The 24468-nt window shown below is 39.0% G+C and overlaps 1 protein-coding gene across 1 annotated transcript in view; it reads left to right on the forward strand.

Annotated features, from left to right (window-relative positions):
* Positions 1-1251: 1251 nt before the first annotated feature.
* The window catches only part of LOC141284218 (Fc receptor-like protein 5), a 39419-nt gene continuing 16202 nt past the window's right edge, over positions 1252-24468 (forward strand). Inside the window, exons 1-3 of the mRNA XM_073817222.1 lie at positions 1252-1282; positions 1803-1838; positions 6518-6790. Coding sequence (XP_073673323.1) covers positions 1252-1282; positions 1803-1838; positions 6518-6790 — 340 coding nt within the window. The remainder of the gene's footprint in view (positions 1283-1802; positions 1839-6517; positions 6791-24468) is intronic.

Here is a 24468-nt window from a genome sequence, read left to right on the forward strand (position 1 = left end):
AATTGGCAATGTTACCCATCAATAAAAAATACACACTCGATATGACCCTACTGTGTGACTGCCTGCTGATGATAATTATTTGTTTGCCATTTGTGTGTCAGAGGAGACTGTGTCTGTGTGTATGAGCTAATAATGTGTGCAAAACGATTAAATTTAGTTTCTTAAAAAGTACTAAAAGAACTGTTATTTGAATCTTTAAGTAGATTAATATGAGCAGGCAGATATATAACAGGTAGAAATATATCAGAGCCAAATATATCAGAGTTAAATATATCAGAGCAAAACTCAACACATCAGTGTCAGAGAATAGAAACAGACAGAGGTGAGCTCATAGTTGTGGTTTTGAGCTCAGTGGCAGAGGAGCAGTTGATCACTAGTTTCTGCTTCTTAATTTTCACTATAGATAGCAATTAAGACTGTCAATGAATATTTCTTTTTTAATCTTAATAATTACAGTTTATTACTAATTACTAGTTTATCACAAATAATTATTTATCGATATTTGCTGAGAAAAAACAACAACAACTTATTTTAGACAGTGATGTTGAATAGACACCACAAAAAAGTAGACTTTCAAAACGTTGATATTGTATGTTTTAATAGGTTATGTTGTATGTAATAATAATATGTTTTTAGCCTCTGCATCAAATTTTAGTCTTCAAAGGGATAGTTCACCCAAAAATGAAAATTCTCACATCATTTACTCACCCTGATGTCGTCCAAGATGTTTATGACTTTCTTTTTTTATGAACGCAAGCAAAGATTTTTAGTCTGTATATTGGTGACAGGGTCAATTCAGAAAGTGAACGCGACGGTCAAGTTTAAAATATTAGTATTTGTATTTATCGCTTTACTTAAGAGGACACTGATTCATTAACAGGGGTTGTATGAGTCTTATTCATTTGTGGACGTCCTATACACTTGCATAATATGAAGAGATTTATTTTATTTTATTTTTTTAACTCCTCCTTAAAACTGTTAGTATGTTTATTTATTAAATTAAAGTCATAAAATTTAATGGCATGAGGGTGGAAAAGATAGCATTTTTTAATACTTAATTCTACAATTTAAAGTTGTATTTTTTATTATTACTCAAGTATGTTTTTGGCCAGATATACTTATAAACTTTCACTGATTATCTGTACTTTTACTTAGTAAAATTTCTGAGTACTTTTTACACCTCTGGTATCAGGAAGTCTTGAGGCTTTAACACATTCTGTGTCTTTAACCATCTGTCATTATTCGGTCAGGATGGAGCTCAGGCAACTTCCTCTTGTGCTCTGTGAGTATTGCTTTCTCTCGATGTATTTTAGTGAATGTTAATTGCTCATATTTTCAAATATAGTCAGGGTCAGTCTGTTTGTTCAGTCAATCACATTTTTTGTGCTTTGTAATAGAGTTTGTTAAATCAGTTCGGTTGGTTTGTTTTGCGCAGATGCTTTAACTACATATTCACAAGTACGCAGTTAGTAAGAGTTACTTTTATTCCTCTTCTTGTGATCAGACTGAAACAGGTCCCGAAACATGTCTTTCTCTGCTATGATGGTGAAATCCGTAAAATGTGAAGCTGAGAAACATTTAAGAGTAAAATCATGGTGTTTTACCTTCATATGGCTAATGTAATACACAATATCAGCTGAATGCTCACATTTGTGTTTGTGTGTGTGTGTGTGTGTGTGTGTGTGTGTGTGTGTGTGTGTGTGTGTGTGTGTGTGTGTGTGTGTGTGTGTGTGTGTGTGTGTGTGTGTGTGTGTGTGTGTGTGTGTGTGTGTGTGTGCGTGCGTGTGTGCATGTGTGTTTAGCGCTGATTTCAATCATCCACTCTGGACAAACTGAAGGTGAGTGAATTTCATTACATATTCACATATGAGTGATTCTACACTGTTACAAACTAGCTGTGAAAAGGAGTTGTATGATTGTTTTGATTATTAATAAATAATTTTTACCAAGTTGATTGTGTTATGACTAGAAAAACTAATTACAGTGAACCAATAGCATGGATATATATATATTTCCTCACATAATGAACTGCTCTGAGAAATTAGTGAAAATGTTTCATAGAGCCTAAATAAGTGACTATACTGGCTATAGAACAACGCTTCAGTCTAACCTGATATAGCCGGAGTTTTTGCAATAAACTGTTTAAATAATAAAAACAGCAAATTTTTATTATCACATTATTTTCCATTTTGAATTGTTGTCATTTTACAGAAAGACCAAAACCCAAAGTGACCATTAAACCTGCTCAACATGTATTCAGAGGAGAGACAGTCACTCTCAGATGTGACATAAATGGTGAAGGAGTCACTAGTTGGCGCTACTACTGGCATAAAGAAGGTTTAACCAGTGTTATCAGTTATCGACAGGAACAAACATTCACTTCTGTTACTGAGTCTGATGCAGGTGAATACTTCTGTTACGGATTTAAAGGATCATACGGGTCTCACCGCAGTGATGCAGTTACACTGACAGTATCAGGTGAGTTTATTCATCTCTTCATACACACACAAAAACAAGTTCAGTGTGTTATTAACAGTGGTGGAATGTAACGAAGCATTTGTACTTCGTTGCTGTACTTAAGTACATTTTTACGTATCTATACTTTACTTAAGTAAAAAAAATAACGCATACTTATACTTTTACTCAAGTAGATTTTTCAGCAATTATCTGTACTTTGTACTCCACTACATTATTAAAATGCGTGTCGTTACATCTTGCATAAAAAAATTTTGGTCGACTGACAAATGCACGTTGAAACAGATCGGAGATCTGATTGGTCAAAGAACTCAAGCCGAAAATAGTGAGCGCGCGTTTTGAAACAACACAAGCGGAACTGATGTAAATCGAAGAAAAGGACACCAAATATCAAACATGGACGAAGAGCCAACAACTTCGACTGAGCTTGAGCCTGTGCCCTGCAGCTCTGATTCTGAGAGACACCCCTGGCCTTATTTAAGCAAGTTATTTGAATTTAAAGGTCCCATATTGTCAAAATCAAAATTTCCTTTTCATGATAACTGTAGATCTACTCTTTTAACTAAAGATTTAGCCCATTGAATTAAAGGCTTTTTACTTCACGAGTGTCTTGGAGTACTTCATCTTCTTAGTTTGATATGTACCTCTAAATATCCAAAGAGCACCGTTGATTACACAGAGAGACCAGTGCAGCATTCTTGGCCATTTTTGTTTTTGTTTTGAAGGTGGACCAACTGCTAATTTGCTACGGTCCCCCCAGGAGAGGTTGTCCTGCTGCGAAACCTTCCCTTAGCCGGTGGATTGTGGATGCCATCTCGGTAGCCTTTGAGTCCTCTGATCTCCCCTCACCTTTGGGAGTCAAGGCTCACTCTACCCATGGTGTATCTGCCTCGAAAGCCTTTTTCTCGGGTCTTTCCCTCCAAGATGTTTGTAACGCTGCGGGCTGGTCCACGTTCGCTAGGTTCTTCGAGCCTCCCCTGGCTCCTTCGTTCTCTCGCCATAATTCCGGGCAGGGATTTCCTCAGTATGGCAGCGTGGACAATTTTCGTTTCCCTATAGCTTTTAGAGGCAGCTCGAAGTTCCTGGAAGAGAACGTCTCAGGTTATGACGGTAACTCTTGTTCCCTGAAGGGAATGAGACATTGAGTCTCGAGGCCATACTTCCAGCATCCCTTCAGTGCTTGCTTCCGAAGCTGACGCCGTTCTCACCGCACATGCTTTAAAGCTTTCTGGTCAGTGACGTCATGGCGCCCGTGACGTCTCGCGATTGCATTGGACTGATTACACATGATTCAGAGCATGCTCCCACTGAAGGCGTTCCCCTAGCATTTCGATGCAGCGTCTCGTTCCCTTCAGGGAGCAAGGGTTACAGTCGTAACCTGAGACGTTTTCTACAATAATTAAAATGGTGCCGAAGTCACATACCAAGTTTCTTAACGATACGTTAATGCGTTCGTAAAATAGAGCATTTTATGACAAAATTCGAAATGGCTGATGCCCAAAATGGCTGACATGGGAAAATTGGATATGGTTCAACTCGGCATGCTTCTCCGAATCTTTGAGATTTTTTGCTAAACCATTGAGAAGTTATAAGAAAAAATTTACATATATTCTGACCACTAGGTGGCACTGTGACGTAACACTGAAGGTAGCATCAGGTCATGCTTGTTATAACACACACCAAGTTTGGTCAGAATACAAAAAAACTTTTGCAGAGATATGGCACATCCATTTTTGCACGCTTTTCGTAGAATTCATTTGTGCGTTATTCGAGAATGGTTTGCCCAATCAACTTGAATTCCATAACTTTTTGCCAGCATGGTCTGAATTTGATCTGAGCCAATTTTGTGAAAATCAGACAAACCATCTAGGATGAGTTCAAAAAAGTAGGTTTTTACGAACAATTAAAAACAGAAAAAAAAAACTAAACCTTCCAATTCGACTCAGCATGAGCAAAGGATTCAGAGAAAAAAAAGAATTTTGATTTTGTGGCTTACGGTTCAAAAGTTATTAGCAAAAAGTGACTTTGGACAAGTGGTGGCACTAAAGAGTTTGAGTTAGAGACTCCAAATTGGCTATGGTGACATTTCAGACTGTCCTCTATCAGTGTGCCAAATTCTACAACTTTCCCGCAAGCGGTTCTATGGGCTGCCATAGGCTCAAAAGCGGAAGAAGAAGAAGAATTCTAACGGATACAATAGGTGCCTACGCACCTTTGCTGCTTGGCCCCTAAATATAACTGCAAAGCAGTGATTGCGGGACCAAGCACTGGGCAAGAGAAGCATCAGACCAACTGCAGCAAGGCGTAGTTGAAACCATTTTAAGGTGATTTTAGTCAAAATGACAAAAAAATTATTTAGAACTGTTAGTAATATTATTTAATGGCTAATCACTTTTGACCAACAGGTGGTGCTGTTATCAAATTGATGTGTCGTGCTTAGAAGTGGCAAAGGCACAAACAAAGTTCGGTGTTATCACAGATCAATCCTAAAATTTGTAGATACACACAGCAACCAAAGAAAATCTAATGTTAAAAACTTAAGGGTCAAGAGCCCAACTAATGCAAACACTGACCACTATAATGGTTGCTTAAAAATTGTGATTTTCTCCTTTGCTGATTCTGCTTATTAACATCAGGTGTCTTCAATAATTATCAATCAACACTTAATTAATCATGAATTATCTCATTAACTTTAACTCTGATTCAGTGTTAATTTAACATCTTTGTTTTAACACTTTTTCACACTTTTGAGAGTGAACTCAAACAAACTCCCAGAAGAGTTAATTTAACAAAGTGGCCTGGTCTGATTAATCAAGATTCCTGGTGCATCACGCTGACAGCCGAGCACAGATACGCTGATTACTAACAGAGGCTAATATATCGCTAGTCAACAATAGCACAAGCACACCTGCAAGCTAAAGAGTGCACAGCCATTACTTCTTAAATAGAGTAACATATAGTCGTAATGGTGTTTGGCCAATCGTCATCCTAACCACAGGCTCTACCCTTCAGCACAACTGTAACCCCAAAATCTTACTTATACCCGAAAGTCATTTTAAATAATAATAATAAAAAATACAACATTAAATAATAAAAGATCTCCCCATATTAATATTGAGCAAAAACTCATATTTAATTTTTACATTTACTCTCCTTTACCAGTAAGAAGCAAATCATGCTGTGAACTACAAATCTGCTGTACCTCATTCCATGAATGTGTGTGTACATACATTTACATTTATATGTGGATGAACGTGTATATGCAATATTTACACAACAGATTATACCTTTATGAGACAAAAATATACAGATATATTTATTATGTTTTAGAAAACTTAATTAATTGTAATTGCATGGTCAATTGTATTATCTAATTGATAACATTCTATTTTGCAGTGTTTTATATATATTATATATATATTTGTTTCATAAGGGTTAATTGTTCTTGTAATTGATTCTTGCAGATTTATTTCCTAATTTTCCTTTAAAATTAAGATGCAATAATGATTTACCAGTAAGAGGATAAAATCTGCTGAAAAACTTTACTAACTCATAATCCCACTATTTTTTTATTGACAGGTCTCCCTAAACCAACTCTGACTGTTCAGCCACAGAGTTCATTGTTCACTGGAGACTCAGTTACTCTGAGATGTGAGGGGTTTCAGTCACAGAATGGATGGGAGTTTATCTGGAGAAAAGACTCAAACAGTGAATCTATTGAAGCTGCAACTAAAACAATCAATCCTGTGACAGTCTCTGATGGAGGAGAGTATAGCTGCAGAGCACAAAGAGGAGACTATTACTCATATTACAGTGAACCAGTAATAGTAACAATATATGGCAAGTATTTCCCTTTTCTCTCAGATCACAAAAAAAAAATGATTTGGCAGGATACTGATTAAGTGACTATAATGAACAATACTTCAGTCTTGATTTGGTGCTGTTTTACAATTAAGTGTTCATAAAGTAAAAACACGTTTTATTTTTATTTGTTAAATTATTTTTTGCATCATTTTCATTGTGATTTGTTATCATTGTACAGAAAAACCAAAACCCAAAGTAACCATTAAACCTGCTCAACATGTATTCAGAGGAGACACAGTCATTCTCAGATGTGACATATATGGTGAAGGAGTCACTAGCTGGCGCTACAGCTGGTATAAAGATGATTCAAGAAGTGTTTTCAGTGATCAACAGGAACACACATTCAGTTCTGTTACTGAGTCTGATGCAGGTAAATACTCCTGTAAAGGATCAGAGACAGAAGGATCACACTGGTCACAAATAAGTGATGCAGTTAAACTAACAGTATCAGGTGAGTTTGATCGTCTCTTCATACACACACATGTTTAACGTGTTATTAATGAGTGATTTTTCAGTTTCAAATCCCATTGAAGTTTTCAATTGAATTAATTTTAGTTACATTTATTTGTAAAGCACTTTTCATAATACAAATTACTGCAAAGGAACTTTTCAGAGTTAGCATGGTTTTGGTTCAGAAAAGAGCTTCTTTTCTTTATCTTCTTTTTGCTGCAAACATGCAATTTGTATGGCAAGCTTCTTGCAGGCTCCCATTTTTAATAATAAACCTTTCTCACATGAGAACTCCGGTCTTGCACGCGTGACCTTGCGTTGTTTCCATGTCACGTGTCGAGATGTAGTTTGCAGACCAGGACAAAGTTGTCAGTGATTCTTCCTATTGTAAAGTCATGCAGTGTGAAACCCCCTGTCACCGATCCATCTTGCAGTGTAAACACAGCAGCAACGGAATGATACCCCAGATAGTCACGCAGTGTGAAAAGATCTGTGATGCGACTACTTGAAAATCGTGCAGTCTGAACTCGGCAAAAGCGACATCCCAATAGGCTGTATGCACGGCGGTGAATGACGTACTTCCGGTGGAATATAAGGATGCTGGATTACTTCCGTTCCGGCGTGATTGTAGAGTGCTGTGTACTATTTTTTCTAATAACTTGTATTGTCTTCTATACTACGGTAACGTTAGACACAAAAACAGACTCCACTCATATTGTTGATGCTTATTTGCTTTATTATATTAAATAAACATATATCTAAACATCTAAACGTATGAAAGTATCTTTTAAAAGACGGGAGGACAGTCCCTCTAGCCACCACTGCTGTGTGCCGCAGTGTACAGCATCTGCTAAATTTAACACTTTAAGTTTCCACACGTTTCCTAAAGAATGTGGGATTATAAAACCAACTTTGCCGCCTTGTATCTCCATTACCACTGTTTCAGCTATAATTAGCAGTGATAATGCAGTGCTATTCATCTGTCGTAGAACTGCATTACATTTTTTATTCTTATTATTTTGTACAATAATCATCCATACTAGCTAAGATAACAGCTGTGGTTATCCAAGCTGAACAGTGGTAACGTTAGAAAAGTAAAAACTGAACTGGACTGAACATGTCCAACAGAACTTTGAACGTCACTTTTAAGCTACTCTACTCTCAGTTGGTGTGGAGTCTCTGCTTTCCTCATAGAGCGGTAGCAGTGAGCTTTCACTGAGATCTCATTTGTGGCCCTGATTTTACCTGACACTTTCAGACAAAATTACAAACACATTAAATGTCAAACATTTGATAACGTGATTAGCCTGCTGCTGGACGAATCGTAAAAAAATAATAGAAGTTCAGTTCAGGCGGTTCAGGTCAGCTGAATTTACCTTCATAATTGCACAGATACGAAGACACATAAAACTTGAAACCTTTCTCAAGTTTGCTCTGTGGCGTTGTACTGCACATCAGTGATTGTACATTTGGGCAACTCCTGCAAACACCGAGTAAAATTCGTCGACTCTGCCATAATCGCGTTTTTCTCCGCTTCAAACCTCTCCAACCGGAAACGGAATAGCAGCCTTGCGTCAAACGCGGAAGTACGCGTGCATAGAGCCTATTCGTCAGTCTCCGATGTGACGTCGCCATTCACTTCTTCAGGGTACAAGGGTTACATACGTAACTGATACGTTACCTCGGAATGCCTATCCTGTGGCAGAAACAGACAATCAAAACAGACAAAAATGAGCATAGCTGGGTCCGTGTAACGGTTTGCAGTTCTTTGTTTAATTTGCACCATCAAAATTAAATAGTTAAAAAATTGGCTTCAAACTTTAATTTTTTTGTTTTTTTCAAATACTTCAAAAACGTATAATTGTCTCTTTGTTCTTTTTTTATGTTCTACAAGTTTAGGTTGTGGCATGTGTATAAGATTTTTTTAACATGACTTAATATTCTAATTTTAAATTTTTTGTGTGTTTTGCACTTGCGGTTGGTCCGTACCATTAACGCTGAGGGGTGGGGGGGTCATGGTAAAGTTAGTTTCACTATCAAAGATATCACAACTAGTTTTAACAATTGTATAGACGTGAAAAAAATTTTTCACAACTGTTGTATTGTAACAGTGAACTTAAACTGGAGAAAGCTTTGATGCGCTATCGCAGCATTTGGTGTAAGGTTGTAAGGGACCATCTGACAATTCCACCATCTGGGTTAAAACGTCCAATGTATTTTAATTTAAATTACTTTTAACATTGAAAAAACACACTGTTAAACCATAAAGCTTGTAATACCTGTAATGATTTACTAGAGGTACAATTTTGCCAATACCTTCTTACATATATGTACACAACACAATATGTTCATAAAATCTACTGTAAGTACATAGAAGGCTGTTCATAAAGGCTGTAGGTGCCCGACTCCAGAAAGACTTACTACAGGTGAGATTTTGCTCCTTTACTGTATGCGCACAGTATACGCATTTTCATTTTAAAAAATACTGTATTGCACCAGAAGGTTTTTAATGTTCCAAATGTTGTAGTACATTCCTGGTTACAAGACTTATTTACTAATAGTGAAATTTTGCCAAAACCTTCTTTACTGTATGTACAGTAGACATAATTTACCAAAAGTTTTTTACATGTTCCAAAGGTTGTAGTAAGTTACTAGCAGCCAGAATAACTTAGGCTACTACAGTTGAGACTTTACCAATGTCTCCCTTACTGTATGTACAGTATACAAAAATTACAAGGGAATAATTACTGTTATTTACCAAAAAGGTTTTTTCATGTTCAAAAGGTAATTGTGTGCTATATGAAGGGAGGTATTGGCAAAATCTCACTTGTAGTATGTCAGTCGTGTATCTTGGAACACACTACAACATTTGGAACATAAAACAAAAATAATTGGTAAATTACTGTTATTTTTCTTTTAAATATTTGTGTGCTGTACATATAGTAAAGGAGATCTCACCTGCAGTAAGTCAGTCTGGTCACTGAACATACTACATCTATTTTTTACTTATACTTTTTACTTTACTTATATCTACTTTTATTCACTGTGCCTACAGTAATGGAGGTTTCAGCAAAATGTCACCTTACATAAGTCAGTCCTGTAACTGCAAAATATTACAACCTTTGCAACATGAAAAAAAAAAAAAACTGTATATATGAAGGAAGGTATTGGCAAAATTTCACATGTAGTAAGTTAGTCTTGCCACAAGGAACATACTACAACCTAGTACATGAAAAAAAAAAAAAAAAAAAAAATGAGATCCCAAAAAATATTTGGGATTGGATAGTCGTTTTTTTTATGATAATATTTGAACACTGTACATACAGTAAGGAAGCTATTGGCAAAATACCACCTATAGTAAGTCTGTCCAGTCACTATAAAAATACTACAACATTTGGAACATAAAAAACTGGTAAAGTTTTCATAAATTGTGTACTTTACATACAGTAAGAGATAATGAAAAAAATCTCATCTGTAGTAGGTCAGTCATGTAAGTAGGAATATACTATCTTTGGAACATAAAAAAACACTTTGGTAAACTATATATGTTTTCTAAAAATTATTTGTGTACCTACCGTTCACACAGTAATTGGCAAAATCTTCTGGCCACTAGGAACATCCTACAACCGTTGGAACATAAAAACTGTTTGCTGAATTATTGTAATTCTTTCTAAAAAAAAAAAAAATCTGTCTACTGTACAAAAGTAAGGGACATACTGGCAAAAATTTGTCTTGTAACTAGAAGTAGCCTATACTGCAACCTTTGGAACATTAATAAAACCCTGAGCAAAATATGTGTATACTGTGTGCGTAGAGTAAGGAGATATTGGCAAAATCTCACCTGTAGTAAGACAGTCTGGACACCTACAGCCTTTATGAACAGCCTTATACATACAGTAGATTTTATGAACATTTTGTGAAGTGTACATATATGAAAGAATGCATTGGCAAAAACAGTTATAAGTAATACAAGCATTACAGTATAGCAATGTGATTTTTCTATGGTAAAAGTTGTTTTAATTAAAATACATTAGAAGTTTTAACCTAGTCGAAGGAATTGTCAGACGGTCCCTTATACATCAAGAGCTGCGATAGCGAGTCAAAGCTGTCTTCGGTTTAATTTCACTGCTACAATACACGTGGGCAGTTCTGAAATAATTTTTTCATGTTTATATAAAACAATATTGCATATTATCGAAACTAAAACTAACTTTACCACGCTATCATAAATGTGGCTGTTACAGCACAATGCACGTTTCCATTACATATTACATAAATCGCGCAAGTTGAAACGAATTGAAAACAAGCTTAATGAAAACGGGTCTAGTGTAACTGAGTTCTGACCAGTGGGTAGTGTAGAATATATGTGTTCTGTTGCTTTAAATTCTCAGTTCCTAAGCTCGCCTCTTCGTGTTATCATAGAAAAGTCTCATGTGTGTGAACTAACTCCTGCACTTTAAGTAAAGAGACACTTGTTAAACTGTTCCCTTGTCTCTCAGCTCGTCATCCAACATGGTGTCAGAAGTTGTCTGCACAACATTCTGACGACGGCGAAAGAGAAACTCGTCCATCATGCATCAACACAGTAAGCTGTTGAAGAGCGTCGCATGGAAAAAAAAAAAAAAAAAAAAAAAAAAATATATATATATATATATATATATATATATATATATATATATATATATATATATATGGCTGAAGGCTTCCGAGACCAGACCCAATCCGCTTGTCTTTGCTGGCATTATCGCCGAAAATTGAAAATTTTTTGAACAGGAATTCGATATATTCATTGCCGCGGCACACTCAGAGAAAGAGCCTCGCACAAAAGCATTCATACTGCTTAACCTGGCCGGCTCGGAAGCCATTGAACACGAACGAACGTTCATTTATGCACCCGCAGTGTATACGGGTCAGGGTGATGCCGGACGAATAACTACACCAGCTGAATCACGCGAAGACCCGGAGTGTTTAAAACACAAGTTCCACGAACTTTGTAGTCCACAAACAAATATAACGATGGAGAAACACAAATTTAATTCAAGAAACCAAAAGCCAGGTGAGACGATCGAGGCATATGTGAGTGACTTACGAAACAAGGCACAGAGTTGCAGGTTTGGAGATTTACAAGAAGAATTGATAAGGGATCGACTTGTGTGTGGGATACTTAATAATGCAATGAGAAAATTCCTGTTGAGTGACAATGAGTTGACATTAGCAAAGGCTATTGAAATATGTCAGATACATGAACTAACAGATCAGCACACAAAAACACTAGCTGGACCAAAACACAACTTGTCAAATGTGGACAGTGTTCAACAAACGATAAAAAGGAAGTTTTTTCGTACTACCAAGCCCAGGATAGAGAAGTTTGCCCCACAGCAATTTCGTAATTGCAGCAATTGTGGAAGAAACCACAAAGCTAAAAGGGAGAGATGCCCTGCGTATGGCCAGCAATGCAACAGGTGCAACAAATGGAATCACTTCAATCACTTCAAATGTTGCCAATCGACCAAAGTTCATGGAGCAAGAAATCTAAAAAAGACTGTGAATCAAATTGATGTTTCCAAAACCTCTAATAGCAGTGAAGACTCCTTCTTTATAGATGGATGCTTTGAACCATCAAAACGTGAATAGACTAGATTCAAAACAGCCAAAGAAACCTGCAATACAGTATCTTGCACAGTTCAAATCAATGGCAAAACAACTGAACTAAAGATTGACACAGAAGCCTCATGCAACATCATGTCCTTGCAGACATTTGCACAGTAAAGCAACATGAAAATCTTCAGGTGTCAAGCCATGTAAAGCTTATTGCTTATGGTGAAGAGGAGATTCAAACGGATGGATCTACTATGTTACCTTGCCATCTGGTCAGATCTATACTCTACAGTTCTGCGTTGTCCAAAGGGATATACAGCCATTGCTTGGGCTTTCTGATTGTCTTCAGATGGGCCTCATTTCTCTTAATAAAGCAGTACACCAAGTCAGTCTAAAAGTTTTACTCAACAGATCAACACAGAATATGCAGATCTTTTCCAAGAAGAAATAGGGAAACTTCCCGTGATATACTGCATGAAACTTGACAAAGAAGCTCAACCTGTTGTTCGTCCAGCACATAGAATTCCTGCAGCAATGCAAAACAAGGTGAAAGCAGAGCTAGAAAGGATGGTCGCTATGGGGGTTCTCAGTCCTGTATCGGAACCGACCGACTGGGTATCATCCATGGTGGCCACTCACAAGAAAAACTGATGAAATAAGACTGTGCATTGATCCCAGGGACCTCAATAAATTCCTAAAACGTCCACATCACCCCATGCGCACAGTGGAAGAGGTGGCAGCGCAAATGCCGAATTCCACTGTTTTCTCGGTGCTAGATGCCAAGAGCACAAGTCTTCTTTACTGACAATGTTCAGTTCGCCGTTTGGAAGATTCAGATTCCTTCGGATGCCCTTCGGTATTAATTCCGCCAGCGAAGTTTTTCAGCATGCTATGGAACAGATCTTTGCCGTCTATCCATGCACAGTCATAGTGGATGACATAATAGTGAGTGGAAATGGCGAAGTGGAACATGATGCAAATTTAAGAAGAGTGTTGGATCGTGCCCGTGAAGTGAACTTGAGACTGAATCCTCAAAAGTGTAAATTCCGTGAAGGTGAGGTGAGGTGAACTATGTGGGTCACATTTTCACAAATAAGGGACTACGACCGGACCCAGAAAAGACAAAAGCAATAACGGAAATGCAGCCACCAGACAATGTTTCTGCACTGCAACGCTTCCTGGGTATGATTAATTACTTAGGAAAATTCATACTGAACCTCAATGAGCTGTCTGCACCCCTGCGTGAGTTGACCTGTAAAAACACAGAATGGTGCTGGTTTAAACAACATCAAGATGCTTTTGACAATCCGAAGCACAAGATTTCCAGTCCACCTACCTTAAAGTACTATGACGTCCAAAAACGTATCACACTCACCTGTGATGCTTCCCAGTTCGGCCTTGGAGCTGCATGTCTTCAGGAAGGTGCTCCGGTCGCATACGCTTCACAGACACTGACTCAAACAGAAGTGCATTATGCACAGATTGAAAAAGAACTTCTTGCGGTGGTATTTGCATGCACCAAATTCAACGATTACATTTATGGTAAACAAATTCACATCGAAACTGACCACCAGCCATTAGTAACCATCCTCAACAAGCCCATCTACACAGCTCCGGCAAGACTGCAATGCATGATGCTAAGATTGCAGAAATACAACTTCACAATCACATACAAGAAAGGGACACATGTACCTTGCCGACACGCTGTCACATTCCCCTAGAGCCGGTCCAAACGAACTCTGTGACGATTCAGCTGACTTTGAAGTCATGTCAGTCCGGGACATTTCATCTTCCAGACTGAATGAGTTGCAAACTCATACTGCGCAGGACCCAGTAATTCAACGCCTTTGCAATATTCTCAAGTCAGGATGGCCATCTAGCCAGTCAAAACTGCCTGTAGAAATTCGTGAGTATTTTCCATTCAGGGACGAGCTCACAGTTGATGAAGACATAATCATGAAGGGACAGAAAGTAGTTGTTCCTGAATCACTACGCAGTAAAGGCCTTGAGGCAACTAAGCGCCGGGCACGAGGCATTGTTTTCTGGCCTTCTCTTAACAAAGACATTGAAAATCAGGTGCTGTCATGCTCCATCTGTAACAGTCTGAAGTCCCACCAACAAAAAGAGCCTCTTCACGTACACTACATACCAGATCTCCCATGGTCAACAGTGGCTACGGATATCTTTGAGTGGAATGGTCAACATTATCTTGCACTAGTTGACTCATATTCGGGATGGTTTGAAATTGATTTGCTTCGTGACCTGTCCTCCAGCACAGTGATCACAAAACTCAAAGGCACTTTTCTGTTCATGGGAGTCCACACAAAGTCCTTTCAGACAATGGCACCCAATTTACAAGTCAACGGTTTAAAGAATTTGCTGCAGCTTGGGATTTCACACACATCACCAGTAGCCCGGAATATCCACAAGTCAATGGGCTAGCCGAGAGGGCAGTGCAAAGTGCAAAACAGCTAATGGAGAAATCCAAAAGAGACCGATCGGATGTGTTTCAAAACTTGCTTAACATCAGAAACATTCCACGTGACCTGACTCTGGGTTCTCCCGCAGAGAGATTAATGTCTAGGCAGACTCGAACAACTCTACCAATTAGCAAGTCCGTTCTTGTGCCAGCCTCAAAAAACAACATCTCTGTCAAGGAGCAACTCTCAAAGAAGCGGCAATGTCAAAAGACATACTACGACAAATCCAGTAAAGCACTCCGACCGCTCTTGCAAGGTGAAGTAGTGAGACTGGCAACTTCCAAAGGCCATGATCGAAATGGACTTGTTAAAAAACTCTGTGAAGAACCAAGGTCATATCTCCTGCCGAGTCCAAACACAAACAACCTACTCCAGATGAAGATGAACATTGCACCTCACAAGAAACCAAGAAGAAACCATTTACTGAACATTCAACAAAAGCTCTTTCCAAAACTCCATATGTGCGCTTTTGCAAACCAAACCCGAAATACATGGACTGATAAAGGAGAAAGAGACGATATTCATTCACCGAGTAACAGCAATGTGTAAAAGTTGTTTAATTGATGTTTAAAATGTGAGACTTTCTCTCTCTAAGCTCAAGTTTCCTTTAGACACATTTCTCATAAAGGTAAAAAAAAAAAAAAAAAATTGAGTTAGCTTGTAATGTAAGAATCTTTTGTTAAAGGAACACTCCACTTTTTTTGGAAATAGGCTCATTCTCCAACTCCCCCAGAGTTAATAAGTTGATTTTTACCGTTTTGAAATCCATTTAGCCGTTCTCCTGTTCTGGTGATATCACTTTTAGCATAGCTTAGCATAGATCATTGAATCCTATTAGACCAATAGCATCGCGTTCAAAAATGACCAACGAGTTTCCATATTTGTTGTATTTAAAACTTGACTCGGGGTTAAATTGGGATTTGTTATGTGGGGGCGCTCTATGGTGGCAGGCTATATATATATAATTTAGTCTGAAGCAATATTCTCATCGGTTTACTATCAGCTGTGACATAAATCTGCATATTTTTTTATATTTCATTCAAGGGATTTTTTTTAACATTTATATTCCCCCCCTAACTTTATTAATACTTCATGTTTCATTTAAAATTCTTACATTTGATCTATAAATTCTATTACATAATATGAAATATGAACAACTGAATTAAATAATGTAAGAATTGTTTTGAGAGTGTTGCTAAGATTGTTAAATTTTTTTTTTTTTATATAGCCTACACAAGAAATTATGGGGGATTACTTTTAAACCAAATTAAAACACCAGTAGGTGACGGCAAGTGTCTAATGAGTAAGTTGTTCAACAATTCATTATTGTTCGATTCAGTTCGACTGATTTATCAGATGTTTGTGCATTGGATAATGAAACTTTGACTCAACTGATTTGTTCAAGACAAATTACAGAACAAATTATTCAGCAATGAATCGTCTAGTTGCTCTGAAATGCGCTTTGGGTTAGCTGTCTTTGAAATTATTTTTGCTGCTGAAATAGAAATGAACGCTGAATGATTCTCCGCAATCTCTCATGAAATCGGCCGGTTTTTTTTTTTGGTTTTTTTTCTGTAGAGCCGTTTTGAACTTACTGTTTGAATGGGCGTGGGCGCATCTGGCGCAATCATTAAACATATTTAAAAGGAAGCCGAAGCCACGACCGCATCACATTTCCATCCATATGCGCATTTTGGAACATTGCATACAAAATCTCTGGATGGAAACGCGAAAATGCGCATAAATTCTAAAAATGCGCATAAAAAAACGTATGCGCACAACTGAGTAGGATAAACTTTTTATCCGATAAGAATAAATGCGCATAAACTAGGATGGAAACACTTTTACCGAATAAATTCCTCCATGCGTATTAAAAAAAATCATGTGACTCTGCACTGATAGAACAGGATAACTCGACTAACCAGCAGACCCATCTTGTAGCACAGCATCAGAAATATTGTATTGGTCATTCTGAAATGTTTCCTTCACCAGTTTCGTCACTTGCCCACCACGGCGTTTTGATTATTTTATAGTAATAAAAATAATTTAGTTCAGTTAGAGAAACACTGAACTGAACACGGCTGCTCAACAGTCGCATCACAGATCTGCGGCTGGAGTCGAGTATATTTTGGATTTTAAAAAGGCCTGTTGACTGTTGCCGTTTATCTAAAAGGTGATTTTGGAAGCTCATTGGAAGAACATTCGATTCTTATTTATTCCACTGTGTTTGCTGATTTAGGCCTGTTTATATATATATATATATATATATATATATATATATATATATATATATATATACACTTTGTGTAAGTTATTTAACAGCTATTTTATTTTTGTTAATAAATTAATAATTCTGAGTTTAATATAGACTAAGTGAGTTACTCGTACTGTTTTGTTGTCGTCCATTCAATCAACTGACGCCGAATTCGAAAGTAAAAGTAAAATGCTCATGCACCGGCATTTACAAGCTATTCAAAAACGAAGAAAAGCGTGGGAATGTGGGGAAACTCTTACGAACTAACTTACCTCCATCCTTTCCCCTCGGTGATACCGGTATTGCCTGTGTTGCTTTATGCGCACATGTTTGTTGTATTTTGCTTTAATATTAATAAAGAAAACGCAGCAGAAACAAACGAGCAGTAACTCAACACTTTACTTCTCTTCTACCCATCTCTTTTACCACCTCCAGGTCATTAGTGACGCCTAGTGGCCGCATGTTAACACAACAATATTTAGATAACACAACATTTTCCCCACTTTTAACGAATATACTCAGTCGGAGTTAACATATCTTAATCACATTCTAAACAAGATTATAGCCAAAGAACAACTGCTTAACCATACCTTATTTACCACGGTTTACGTGAAAAGAACATTAAGTTCTCGTATTCTATAAAACAAGACATGCATATTTCTTCCTGCACAGCAACAAGTACAAACTCCAGCATAACTCAACAAAACACATATTATCACGAAAGCACCAGAACAATGTAGAACTAATATTCAGCATCAACATGTAACTGTATATGAACATTAACAACTACAGTCCTGTTGTAGCTCTACTATCTTGATGAATGTGCATGTGTGGGTATAGTTCAAGTGACAAAGTCTTTGTGCCAGACAGGTGGACGTCTGGTTCTGGGCTGTCTTTGGGCTTCTGGAGTGACAACCACCTTTGGAACCCCTGTAGGTTCATTATCTGAATGACTTTGTCCAGGACATGGTGACAGGTGTGCTGCGTTCCACACTTTCCCATCATCCAGGATATATGTATCCTGGCTTTTCTGTCCCTCCACTGTAGACGGCGAACTGAATTTAGACCTGCTTTTTTTCACATGAGTTGGTATCCTCACCCGCACTCTGTCACCTGGTCGTAAAGCAGACGGTTTTGCAGCACGTTTGATGTCAGTGTAAGTTTTGACTTGCGACTGTCGAGCATGAACACGAGCCCGCACTGTAGCATCGGTACAAGCAGAGGGCCTGGTAGGTAGAATGTTTAAGTTCGTTCTAAGTTGCCGTCCCAGCAAGAGTTCACTGGGAGCAACACCTGTGGTGGCATGCGGTGTTGTACGGTAAAGCAGCAAGAAGTCCCTCACCGAGGTTTTCCAGGGCTTTCCTTCCAAGCTTGCTGTTTGGACACAATCCTTCAGGACACGGTTCATGCGTTCCACAGCACCATTAGCTTGTGGAAAGTACAAGGAAGTACGAACGTGCTTGATATTCCTGCTTGTGAGGAATTCAGCAAAGGTAAGAGATGTAAATTGCACACCATTATCTGTCACAATTTCCACCGGGTTCCCAAACCGGCTAAACACTGTGGCAAGAAAGTCTGTAACGGTATCCGTAGTGACATTACTAGTGAAAGCTATTTCTGGCCACTTACTGTAATAGTCAACTAACGTAAGTGCATATCTGCAATCCCAGGTCCCTAACTCGAATGGTCCAACAATGTCCAGTCCAACTTTTAGCCAGGGTGCAGCTGGAAGGGGTACTGGCTGAAGGGGAGGCGTATGTGTTTTGGCACTTTTGTCGTGGGCTTGGCAAAGCTGACACGAAGTGATAGCGGACTGGGCTGAGTGGTCCATGCCAGGCCACCAATACAAGTCACGAAGACGCTGTTTGGTCCTGACGATACCCTGGTGACCCTGATGAGCTAAATTAATTAGGGCTCCACGTAGAGATACGGGTGCCACCAAGCGGTAAGAACCTCTAAAGACCAAGTTATCTTGTGCAGCCAGTTCATCTCTGATATGAAAGTATGGTGCCAGCTCCTTTGGTAGGGTTTTCTTATTTTTAGGCCAGCCTGTGAGTAGTTGCTGTCGCAATGCTGACAATTCAGGGCAAGCAGCGCATTCTTTGGAGAACTCCTCCAATGAAAGAGCACGGGGTTCAGTTGAGAGGAATGCCACCATGTCGGGTTCAATGGTAGAGTCAGTATCCACACAGGTGGGCAATGGTAAGCGTGAGAGGCAGTCTGCTGTTACATTTTCGGATCCTGGCTTGTAGGATACTTCATAGTTAAAGCAGAGTAAGCGAGCGGACCATCTTGCAATGCGCATCCCAGCGCGGCCCATACCTTTAGTTGCCAGCAAGGTAGTAAGAGCCTGATGATCCGTTCGAAGTGTGAACTGTCTGCCCCACAAAAATGTTCGCCACCGTTCCACAGCCCAGACGCAGGCTAGGGCCTCTTTCTCCACAATAGAATACTTTCGTTCTGCAGTCGACAGTGAGCGAGAGGCAAATGCAACAGTACGCTCAGAGCCGTCGGCATGAATCTGAGTAAAGACAGCCCCTAATCCGTAAACGGAGGCAACGCAGGTTACCAGTGTATGCAGTGCTGGGTCAAAGATTGCTAGAGCTGGGCTGCAGCCTGCAGATTGCGATCATGTTCGGCTGCAGTGCGTCCATACACAATCACATCATCTAGATAATTCTGGACTCCATGAAGGCCTTTCAGTATTGTCGCCTCTGGCTTGCTTAGTTGGGGACATTTTCCAGCGATATCGTATACTATTTGAACTGAACTGACGATGATATCACTGAATTCATTGATGAACTGCCTTTAACTGAAAATTGATTGTTACAATAATGCGTTACTTACACACTATTGTGCTGTTTAAATACTGTGCAGTTGCTTTGACACAATCTGTATTGTAAAAGGCGCTATATAAATAAAGGTGACTTGACTTGACTAACCATCATTTTTTGAAAAGCCGCAGACGCCGAGGCCAAGCCATAAGGTATCCGACGAAATCGAAACAACCCGTCATGAGTGATGAAAGCCGTCAGATCTCGGCTGTCCTCGTGGAGCATTACTTGGAGGTAGGCGTTGTTCAGATCGATGCTTGAAAACATTGTGGCTCCCTTTAATTCAGTGAATAAGTCCTCCATGTGTGGAAGTGGATGGCTATCGATAATTACTGCTCTGTTCGGCTCCCGCAAATCCACACATAATCGAATTTCCCCATTTTTCTTTGTCGTCACCACAATAGGGGACACTCACGGGGAGGCATCCACCCGCTCAATGATGCCCTCAGCTTGTAAGCGGCAAAGTTCTTTGGAAACTGCATTTCTAACTGATAAAGGAAGTCTACGCAGTTTTTGTTGTACAGGCTGTACTGACTCTCTTACTTTCACCCGATGTACAAAGCCTTTAGCGCAACCGATGCCCTCTGTCGTTGCAGCCGTCACTTGTCGCACAGTGGTCGGAGATGGGGGTGGAATCAATTCATTTCCAGCAATGTGAATGTTCAGGCCAGCTACTAAATCCATGCCCAGTATAGGAGTGCCTTTCTCCACAACATAGATGCTAGTACTGGCCACTGCATCCCCATAATATACATGAGCGGATAGGCATCCGAGTACAGGCAGTACCGCTTTTGAGTAAGTCACCAGTTTCACTTGTGGAGACCGTAAAGGTGATGAACTGAAATGCTGCTTATAAAGGTGAGAAGGAAGGATTGAAACAGCAGAACCTGTGTCCACAGTGAGCTCAATCTGTACAGGGCTCACTTCTTCCGTGTTAATGGTTACAGTGCATTTTATTTTAGCACGCAGCGATTTCCCTTCCACTTCAAGTACATGCACAATTTCAGGGACCTCACTCTCAGCATCAAGTAATTGCACCTTTTTCTCAGAGCGGCAAACCCTTGCGAAATGTCCCAATTTTCCACATTTATTGCATTTAACTTTAGTAGCAGGGCAATTTGTGGCATTGGCCAAGTGAGAGCTAGATCCACAACGAAAGCAAGTACGACTGGGCTGTGCAGTAGACTGTGGTCGTGTTTTACTCACAGATTTTTCATGGAATTTCCGACGACGCTGTGGCATGCCACGGTGAGCAGGTTTAATCTCATGCACGTGGACCGCATCAAGCGTTTGTGCGTGCTCCACTGCGGTCTCTGTTTGGCCAGCCAACAGCATCGCGTCCGTCAGTGTTAACTGAGGCTGCAGCAAGAGACGCTCTCTAATACGTGCAGAGGACGCTTTCTCCACTAATTGATCCCGGATCATCTCGTCCGTGCGATCGCCAAAGTTACAGTGTGTACTGAGCTCACGCAAAGCAACAACATAATCCTTTACCGATTCATCTGGCCGTTGAGCACGTTGTCTGAATTTATGTCGTTCCACTACGACATTTGTAGTCGGCTGGAAGTGTTCTTCTAAAGCTTTAAAGGCATCGGCAACAGTCTGACCTGTATTAGGCAGCGTGTAGAAAACTTTCAATCCCTCGGCTCCCAAGCACTGTAGTAGAACGGCACGCTTCCTCTCCTCCGGCCACCGATCTCCCGTAGCATCGATGGCTACAAGATAGTTTTCAAACATCTTCTTCCAGATGTTAATCGGTACCGAGGGCTGACCCGGGCATGGCAAGAACATAGAAGGCGTAGGTAAACTGAGTGCTGCCATCCTCGTCGCCAAAATGTTGTATTTTGCTTTAATATTAATAAAGAAAACGCAGCAGAAACAAACGAGCAGTAACTCAACACTTTACTTCTCTTCTACCCATCTCTTTTACCACCTCCAGGTCATTAGTGACGCCTAGTGGCCGCATGTTAACACAACAATATTTAGATAACACAACAATGTTTTATGTGATATTCCAGTTTTGCGCATAAGTTAAATTCGCATTTTATGGATGGAAACATAGCTAGTGTCTTTACTGTGTGTTTATAGGGAATATTTGCATTTATTCACGTGCAATTGAATTAGCTGTTTATGTGGTAGAGTGTCGTGATTTTGGTTTGCGTTTTGGTGATTGGCTGGTTATTTTTTGTTATTGACATTGTAATCTGGTTAGGGTACTTGTGTAGCGTTAATGAAGTGTCGAGTCCTGCAATCTATGTGCCGGGGCTCAGCCCCGGACGGCTCCGGCCCAATTTAATCCCTGGTTATATCGTGTACTAAGACCAGCGGAAATGCAAAGCTGCGAGCAGGCGGATTATTATTAGAAATGAGTTCCCAGCTAGTTTAGCATTTGCACATGTGCTGCGTGGTATTACTGCTCCTGCTTCAGCCTTATTACGGCAGATATGAATGCTTCTTTAAAGAGATGTGTTTTTAATTTACACAGAGAGAGTGTGAACTCTAATTAATAAATAATCATATTTGTTATACTAAGCCTCAGTTTTTGGCTGGATGTTTACAACCATTGGCAAAATAAACCAAATTAACGAACGAATTAGTCATGATGTATTCAGGTAGTTTTATTTTTCTCTTTTTGAATACAGTAAATGTTGTGGGTCTCATTGGCCTTTTGTTTGGTGAGAGCACCACTTACTAGTTAGAAATTATGCCATTATTAATTTTGCTTTCGCCATTTTTAATTATTATTAATTTAACAGAAGTTTAATTATTGTAAAGTGCTATACCTTCCTAACACACTGATGTGTGTCTTTAACTGCTGCTATAGATGTAGGTGGTGTGGCACAGTAGGTCAGGATCTGTGCTATTAACCTAAAGTTTGTGGTTTTGAACCACACCAATGGATCTAAAACTGGCATGTTTGTTTGTATTGTATTATTAATCACAATTTTGTTTTATTTATTTTGTTTGTTGTTGTACAGAAAGACCAAAACCCAATGTGATCATTAAACCTGCTCAACATGTATTCAGAGGAGACACAGTCATTCTCAGATGTGAAATATATGGTGAAGGAGTTACTAGCTGGAGCTACAGCTGGTATAAAGAAGATTCAACCAGTGTTTTCAGTGATCAACAGGAACACACATTCAGGTCTGTTACTGAGTCTGACACAGGTAAATACTCCTGTAAAGGATCAGAGACAGAAGGATCACGCTGGTCACAAATGAGTGATGCAGTTACACTGACAGTATCAGGTGAGTTTGATAATCTTCTCATACACACACAAACACACTTTTAACATGTTATTAATAATTGATTTCTCAGTTTCACAATACTAATCACTGCAAAGGAGCTTCACAGAAAATTTTAATTTCTACATTACATTTAGGTGAAGCTTATCAGTAGTTACTATGTTAGGGTGATGTCCATATGGCAGATATGTACAGAAAAAAATCATTCAGTTAGTTAATGACATGTATTCAAACAAAAAGTGAATACTATTAACTGTGGGGTTATTTCTGTGTAACTATAGGCTGGCTCTGGCTATACGATGCCACTAGAGGGAGTGATAACGACACGAAAGGGCCAGCCAGTTGTATGCATGCTATGTTGTTTGGGAGTTTTCAGTAAAAGCACGTAAACACAGTTCGAATCCAGAGTCTTTATTTACAAGACACAACATTAACAACAATGATTATATGTTGCGATTGAAACTTTTAAAACTTTTTTACTTTTTAGTTTTGTATGTCAAGCACCAAATGTGTGTAGCTTCTGTTTTTTGAAAATAACTTTAAACTCTTTGAAATGAAGATCCTTATCCTCTGTGACAAAGAGGATTATCGTTTCCAAAGTGTCACTCATCAGATATTTTCTGCGTTTTCATAATAAAAGTTTTATAATTGTTATACTAAGCCTCAGTTATTGGCTGGATGTTTACAACTATTGACAAATTAAACCCTAATGAATTAGTGTTAATGTATCTTGCAGTGTTGGGAAAGTTTATTTTCTACATGAACTAGTTCAAAGTTCAGTTCACACATTTTAAAATGAACTAGTTCAGTTCATAGTTCATAATTCAAATTTTTTGAACTAAGTTCGCAGGTTCCAAAATGAACTAGTTCATAGTTCTTTTATTTTTACGCGGAGTTGCTTCTTGAGACCCGACGGGCACAGTTTACACAAAAAGGTAAGATTTTTCCCACCTGGATCATCACTGACCTTTTCAAAAAATTATTTTAAGTGGACATATGAAGTTTCATTCATCATTGAGACAGAAGTAGTGCCGCTGCCTTCATCGGATTTTGCCTCTATTCATTTTTCGCAATTTGATGACGCATGCGCGGTGCGACTCTGTGGCGGCTGGTGTTGCCAGATCTGGTCTTTTCCCCTATATAATAAGGCCCGTTGTAGATTGTGTTGTAGCGGTTGTAGCCTAGATATTGTGCAGTCAGTGGTTATAGCCGGGATTTTGCCTGGCTCCATAGAAATCTGGCACTCTTTAGAACAAAATTGAACT

Source organism: Garra rufa, chromosome 14 (assembly GCF_049309525.1).
Source record: "Garra rufa chromosome 14, GarRuf1.0, whole genome shotgun sequence".
Lineage (NCBI taxonomy): Eukaryota > Metazoa > Chordata > Actinopteri > Cypriniformes > Cyprinidae > Garra > Garra rufa.